This window comes from Aegilops tauschii, chromosome 7 (genome assembly GCF_002575655.3).
Source record: "Aegilops tauschii subsp. strangulata cultivar AL8/78 chromosome 7, Aet v6.0, whole genome shotgun sequence".
Lineage (NCBI taxonomy): Eukaryota > Viridiplantae > Streptophyta > Magnoliopsida > Poales > Poaceae > Aegilops > Aegilops tauschii.
Genome location: NC_053041.3, coordinates 579,977,627 through 579,985,502, shown reverse-complemented (window position 1 = coordinate 579,985,502; position 7,876 = coordinate 579,977,627). Strand labels below are relative to the sequence as shown.

At 46.5% G+C, this 7,876-nt stretch overlaps 1 protein-coding gene across 1 annotated transcript; it reads left to right on the top strand.

Moving 5' to 3' along the window:
• Positions 1–3,462: 3,462 nt before the first annotated feature.
• LOC109766489 (uncharacterized) lies at positions 3,463–4,398 on the top strand. The gene has a single exon (XM_020325269.4). The coding sequence runs from the start codon at positions 3,509–3,511 to the stop codon at positions 4,148–4,150; it is 642 nt and encodes a 213-aa protein (XP_020180858.1). The 5' UTR covers positions 3,463–3,508; the 3' UTR covers positions 4,151–4,398.
• The last annotated feature ends 3,478 nt before the right edge of the window (positions 4,399–7,876 follow it).

Genomic DNA, 7,876 nt, shown 5'->3' with positions numbered 1-7,876 from the left:
AGATCAAACACATTACAAAGCACCTCTTCCCATTACAAGATAAATAGATCAAGTTGGTCAAACAAAACCCAAATATCGGAGAAGAAATACGAGGCTATAAGAAATCATGCATATAAGAGATCAAACAAGACTCAAATAACTTTCATGGATAAAAAGATAGATCTGATCATAAACTAAGTTCATCGGATCCCAACAAACACACCGCAAAAAGAGTTACATCATATGGATCTCCAAGAGACCATTGTATTGAGAATGAAAAGAGTGAGAGGAAGCCATCTAGGTACTAACTACGGACCCGTAGGTCTACAAAGAACTACTCACGCATCATCAGAGAGGCACCAATGGACATGATGAACCCCTCCGTGATGGTGTCTAGATTGGATCTGGTGTTTCTGGAACTTGCGGCAGTTGGAATTGATTTTCGTCGACTCCCCTAGGGTTTTTGGAATATTGGGGTATTTATATAGCAAAGAGCCGGTGCGGGAGGCTACCGAGGTGGGCATAACCCACCTAGGCGTGCCTCGGGGCACCCCTCTAGTACTTCTTTGGCCCATCTTGTGTCTTCTGGTCCAGAAAAAATTCACAAAAAGTTTTGTTGTGTTTGGACTCCGTTTGGTATTGATTTCCCGCGATGTAAAAAACATGCAGAAAACAGCAACTGGAACTGGGCACTATGTCAATAGGTTAGTACCAAAAAATGATATAAAATAACTAGAAAATAATTGCAAAACATCCAAGAATGATAATATAACAGCATGGAACAATCAAAACTTATAGATACGTTGGAGACGTATCAGCGATCTACACCAACAACTTCGTCGCCGTCATCACTAACTCTCTCCCCCTCTATGAAGCGGTGTAACACCTCTCCTCCCCGCTGTAATCTCTACTTAAACATGGTGCTCAACGCTATATATTATTTCCTAATGATGTATGGCTATCCTATAATATGTGAGTAGATCTATTTTGTCCTATGGGCTGATTGATGATCGTGATTGGTTTGAGTTGTATGTTTTATTATTGGTGCTATCATATGGTGCTCTCCGTGTCGCGCAAGCGTGAGGGATCCCCGCTGTAGGGTGTTGCAATACGTTCATGATTCTCTTATGGTGGGTGGCGTGAGTGACAGAAGCACATATCCGAGTAAGTAGGTTGTTTGCGTATGGGAGTAAAGAGGACTTGATACTTTAATGCTATGGTTGCGTTTTACCTTAATGATCTTTAGTAGTTGCAGATGCTTGCTAGAGTTCCAATCATAAGTGTATATGATCCAAGTAGAGAAAGTATGTTAGCTTATGCCTCTCCTTCGTATAAAATAGCAATAATGATTACCGGTCTAGTTATCGATTGCCTAAGGACAAATAACTTTCTTGTGACAAAAAGCTCTCTACTAAAACTAACTTACTTGTTTCTTTATCTAAACAGCCCCTATCTTTTATTTTTGTGTTCTTTATTATCTTGCAAACTTATTTTTTTACACCTACAAAGTATTTTTAATTTCATACTTGTTCTAGGTAAAGTGAACGTTAAGCGTGCGTAGAATTGTATCGGTGGTCGATAAAACTTGAGGGAATATTTGTTCTACCTTTAGTTTTTCATTGGGTTGGACACTCTTATTTATCGAAAGAGGTTACAATTGATCCCCTACTTATGGGTTATCAACGCCGGGTAAAGCCTATGTGGCATTGGCGACGGAAGGGCACCTCGTTTCCCCTCTGACGCGACTTGGCTGCTACGGGGCGCTCGGCCGAGGAGAGGTGGACGGGCATCGCGACGAGGCGCGGCTGGGCGCGTATGAGGGCGCGACGTTGTGGAGGCTGGTATATCTGGGGCGCGCGTGTACGTGGTGCTTGGGTGTCACCCCAGCACGGATCTACGGCACGCGTGGTACGGGAGACGTGCGATAGAGCCACCAACGTGGATCTGCTGGCCGACGGCCTTGCTGGCTCCGTTGGCCTGGTAGTCACATGACGGCCTGGTGGATGGGATGGATGTCGTTGGCTCTAGTGCGAGATCTGCTCGCTGCGACGTCATGCATTGATGGCACATGAGTTTGGTTCTTGGGGCTGCGACCCTGGATCTTCGGTGGTGGCGGCCTCCATATTCTTAGACGATGCGAAGGCTAGGTCTCGAGGTGGTGCTAGCCTCGCTGAGGCTGGCGGGGTATGGGACGCACCCTCCACCAAGTGATTGGGTCTGGTACGGCTCGGCGGGTGACACATGCATATATTTCGGAGGCATCCAGACATGCTTGTCGCCAGCGGGTGCTATGCATGATGTCTCATGTGGAGACGTCAAGTCATGCCTGCTCTCGGCATGTGATGCATGATGGCTCTGGTGAAGGCGTCATGTTTTGCGTGTTGCTGCTGGATTGAGGGTGGTGCGACACTGACCGGAGGCAAGACGGTGTGGGACGTCTTTGTCTTTTGGCATCTCTTTGTGCGGTATCTGCCTAGCAAGGTGTTAGTAGATGGACAAGTGTTGATGGTAGAGGTGGCTTCAACAATGAGCATGCACACTCTAGTGCACTAGATCTCCAATAAGACTATGTCATCTCGTGCTTGCGTTGTGCCTTTGCTGAAAATGGTGGATTGAAGCTTGACTTTGGGGATGAAAATCCCGAGATTGACTTTGGGTTGGACTCATCATCATCGGTGTATGTACGACGATTTCTTCTTAAAGGCTTAGCGTTGTGTATATTTTCCGTTTTGTTTTTATCTTTTATCATACTGTTAATGGTTGTCTGGTGGAGATACTGTTGCGAGGCATGCGGCCTCGGGTTTTTCCCGGGTCGATGTTGTACGGTTGCTGGATTTTAAATAATAAACGATATATAACGGTGTGCATAGCTCGATGTAGAGGTCGGAGCTCGATGTAGAGGTCGGAGGTTACCCTCTTTTAAGAAACTATATAGTTAAGCGCAATTAGAAATTCTCAAAGCCTTTAAAGTTTTTACAGTTCGAATAGACATTGGGATTCACAAGCAGGCAAAGTGAAGTACTTTCTTGAGATAATTGGACTGCACACAAGACACAACCTTCATGAATTGCATGAATCAATCTTTAATTTATGTGGAGAATGAAACGAGCATGTGGAGAGATTTGGTGACCGGTTTCTGCGTTCATTGCTGCAGTAACCTGCCTCATCGACACAGTGAGTATCAGATGCTGATAAAACCATGTAGATAATATAAATGTACTTTATAAGTTCTCAATTTTAGAGCTTATGAGGTCAAAGCATCGTTTGCTGGGAAAGATAAGATCTCATCCCAGCTCCCGAAAACAGATCGTATCATATATGATCTTTTTAAGCAGATCACTTCACATGCGCGCATTAATTATCAGATCATATTTTCCGTTGGTAACACATGCATAGATCTTCCCAGGCACATGGCGAGGTATCACCGAACGACTTGGACTTCCTATATAATGGAGCCTTGCATTTCGCATTTTCGTCACCACCTGCTCAGCACATCCACTAAAGCACATATCCAGGAAGAACCCTAGCGATGAAGGGCCTCTTTTTGTGCGCACTTGCACTTGCCTTTGCGATGGTGACCACCCACGCCCAGCTGCAGTACTGTGAGAAGCGCTGCGGCAAGCAGGCCGACGGCATGGAGTGCCCCAACAACCTCTGTTGCAGCAAGGATGGGTACTGCGGCCTGGGCGTCGACTACTGCAGCGCTGCCGCCGGCTGCCAGAGCGGCGCCTGCTACGACAACAAGATCTGCGGTGCGCAGGCCGGTGGTGCATTGTGCCCTAACAACCATTGTTGTAGCTCGGGCGGTCGTTGTGGCTATGGCAGTGAATACTGCAGTGGCAGCCGCGGCTGCCAGAGCGGTCCTTGCTGGGCTGACCTCAAGTGTGGCCACCTGGCCAATGGTAAGCAATGCCCCAATAACCTTTGCTGCAGCCAATATGGTTATTGTGGCTTAGGACCGGAGTTCTGCGGTGCTCGCTGCCAAAATGGCGCCTGCAGCACGGACAAGCCGTGTGGCAATAAGGCTAATGGTGCACGATGCACCAACAACTATTGTTGCAGCCAGTATGGGTCTTGTGGGCTTGGCAAGGATTATTGTGGTACCGGCTGCCAGAGCGGTGCTTGCTACACTCCTTCCTTCCTGGCTAACATACTCAAGTGTGTGCCTTGAATTGTTGTCATGGAAGTATGAGTGTTGCAGTGAGGAGAAATAATCAGTGGCAATAGCTAATACTATTGTCCCAAATTAAGTTTTACTTGTACCAGCTACATATCGTTTTCAAGCTGTCGGCAGTTGTCCTAATTAGTACTATTCTGTTTTGTTGCCATCGTGTAATGTTATTGTATGATCTGGTGGTACTATATATCACCACTTGTTTTAGAGCAATTTCCTTTCAATACACAACTGGTGTTGCCATATCTTTACCGGTTGTACTCATGGTTATTATTTGCTGAGGAAAAAGAAACAGAAGAAATACAATAGAACTGTGAATGGAATGAGCTTCGAACATATTGTTTGACAGCAGCGCCCAAAAGAAGATCGTTGTGAACAAAACAAAAAAGACATCACTGGAACAAAAAAAAACGCTACAAATTGTACTATTGAAGGTAAATTACAAGTGAACTTAAAAAACTCGTAAATTACATGTGTGGCAAACGAGAGGCTTGACTACCGTGGACACTGGATCGCAGACACTAAAATACATTTATGTCTGTTGTCGCAGTAAGATCATTTTGTATATTTAGAGAGGACAACAAAAGCCCACCATATGGCACTGCGGGTATTAGAGCATCTCTAATATGGACCCTAAATCGTCCGTATCCGTGTGGACCGCACCGTACGGACGTGTTTTGCCATCCATCGCAGTCCCCATATCTGTCCACGGACCGGTTCGGACGTCCTTTTTCCACAAACCGGAAGCGAACCAAGGAGACTTTGCGGGCATCTGAACCGCTCCCACACGCGCGTCCGACAACCCTGACCCACCGAAAACCCTCTCCCGCCTCCTCCGTGCTTTCTCTCCAACAGATGCACCGCTTCCGGCGCCGCATTCATGCCGGTCTAGAGCCGCAACAACCGACATTGATGTCGTGCGATGTGACCTGACTGGAGGGCAGCGCTAATCCACGCGACCTCTCAGGCAACGCCGCTTCAATGCAGACGCGTCATCCCGAGAAACCATCTCCGACCGCTATGCCGCATTGAAGCGGGCCTAGCGTCTGTTTGCTTGATCTGGTCATGGCTATTTAAGCACGGCGCTGACGCCGTCCACAATACACTATCCATTCCACATCTCCACGCACCTCCGCCACTCCCCTCTTCACCGGCGATGGGCAAATCTTGGGACTCAGCGCTGTAGGAGGCTCCGGTGGCAGCCTGCCCCACGCGATCGCCGTGAAAGCGCTCGTTCGCATATTGCACTACCTTCGCGGCGGCCCCGGAGGTAGTAGCAGCGGCAACTCATTCTCTTGGAGAGCCATGACGGCACAAGAGTACGCAGACAGGGAGTGGCGGCGCCAGGAGAGGCGCAACACCGCTCGTTAGACGGGTCTGCGGACTCCGACGTCCTGCCGCTACAAATCCTCACAGACCCTGAGCACGGAACGGCCTGGGCCTTCGACCGGTCGAAGACCACGACAGAGACGAGCAAGCGCCATCTCCGCCAGCTCGACGAGAAGATTGACAAGCATGGTCCGGAGTAGTCTCTCCCAAGACCACTGCCGCAGTTGCATCCGGAACTTGCGTCGCCCGTCTCCCTCCTGCCCACATCTGTGGTAGGCTGGTAGCCGCGGACGCACTGCACGCGGCACAGGACCAAGCGGAGAAGATCATCCGTGAGTGCCAGGCAGCGGCAGTGAAGCACTGCCGTGACACCACGCACTACCGCCGCCCGAAGCCTGACGACAACGACTCCGACTCCGATGGCGGCTATGACTCCGACTCCGACTCCCAGCAGCAGCAGTGCTCCCCACTCTCCGCCCGGCCGCCCCAGCAATCACATTGCTGCCACCGGGCGTCGACCCTTGACTCTGCTATGCCCAGGACTTGCAGCGCCTTCGATGTTGGTAGCCGACTTGAGCACTATTGGGTAATTTCTTGGACAGATAGTTTAAGACATGCAGGAAAAAATAGAAGATGCATTTGATATGACATCTTGTATATGTTGATTTGTAAACTGACTTGTATGCGTAGATTTCTAAATTCATGCACTTGATCATTGATCTGATATTGAATTGAAAAAATAACCCTATGTAAGTATCGATCGAACTCTCAAATTGATGCAATTTTATATCATTTTTATTTCATCTTGTAGAAAAGAAGATGAAGATATTCTGTGATCGATGTCAGAAGCAGGGGTGTTAGACACATGTGGGAGGGATTGATGAAGGCAACTATTAATTTGGTACTCTTTTATATCCATTTATTTGCTATATTTTATCTATTTGGTTCGGTCGTTAAGCATTGAGTTTCAATTCTACATATATTGGTGAAATTGAGCAAAATTTTGTAAGATTTCACATGAGGTATTTCCTGGACAGTTATGAGGTATCTTTTGGGATAGTTCTTTGGTTATACAATTTTTAAAAATGTAGGGTTCCATTGTATTTCGTCCCGGGCCTGCGAATTCCTGGAGACGGCCCTGACCACATAACAACGACTACAAACACTGAGTCGAGTCAAAGACGCGCCGCCGTCATCGCCCCTCCCACAACGGAGCTGGACAAACCCTGTCTTGTTGTGGTAGACAACCGGGAAGTCGTCCCCCAAAATGCATATTTTGACGTGTATATTTTGGCTAATTGAATGATGGAAATATGGTGGATACCATAGTTTCATTAAGCATCCCTCTTAATAGTGCGGTTTTTCGATACTCAAATGAATTCAAAATGTTACGATTTTGGAGTATACCACTTTTCTCTCTTACACAATTAGGGGTCCACATATATCTATGCTTCAACCATTTGGACTAATCTACGTTGTATATATTGAGGACACAAGATTGGTCTTCAATTCATATTGCCATCATCAGCAAAACCCACTAAGGAAGAAAATTGCACTTTCAAAGGCGTCGAAGAGAGGATTGAAGCGAGAGAGGGGAGGGTGGCTGCTTTTTCTTGAGCTTGCGTTGGTTTTTTCCTTGAAGAGGAAAGGGTGATGCGGCAAAGTAGAGATAAGTATTTCCCTGAGAACCAAGATATCAATCATGTAGGAGACAACGAACAAATCACCGAATACCTGCACAAACAATCAAACAACTTGCACCCGACGCGATAAAGGGGTTGTAAATCCCTTCACGGTTACTTGCAAAAGTGAGATCTGATAGAGATAGATAAACGATAAAGTAAATATTTTTTGATATTTTTTGTTTATAAATCGGAAAGTAAAATATTGCAGAAAGAGTTGATCGGAAACAAATAATGTAGATCAGAAACTTATATGATGGAAAATAGACCCCGGGGCCATAGGTTTCACTAGGCGCTTCTCTCATGATAACAAATAATACGGTGGGTGAACAAATTACTGCCGAGCAATTGATAGAAAAGCGCAAAGTTATGACGATATCTAAGGCAATGGTCATGAATATAGGCATCACGTCCGTGTCAAGTTGACCGAAACGATTCTGCATCTACTACTATTACTCCACACATCGACCGCTATCCATCATGCATCTAGAGTATTAAGTTCATAAAGAACGGAGTAACGAATTAAATAAGATGACATGATATAGAGGAATTAAATCAAGCAATATGATGAAAACCCCATCTTTTTATCCTCGATGGCAACAATACAATACGTGCCTCGCTGCCCCTACTGTCACTGGGAAAGGACACCGCAAGATTGAACCCAAACCTAAGCACTTCTCCCATTGCAAGAAAAACCAATCTAGTTGGCCAA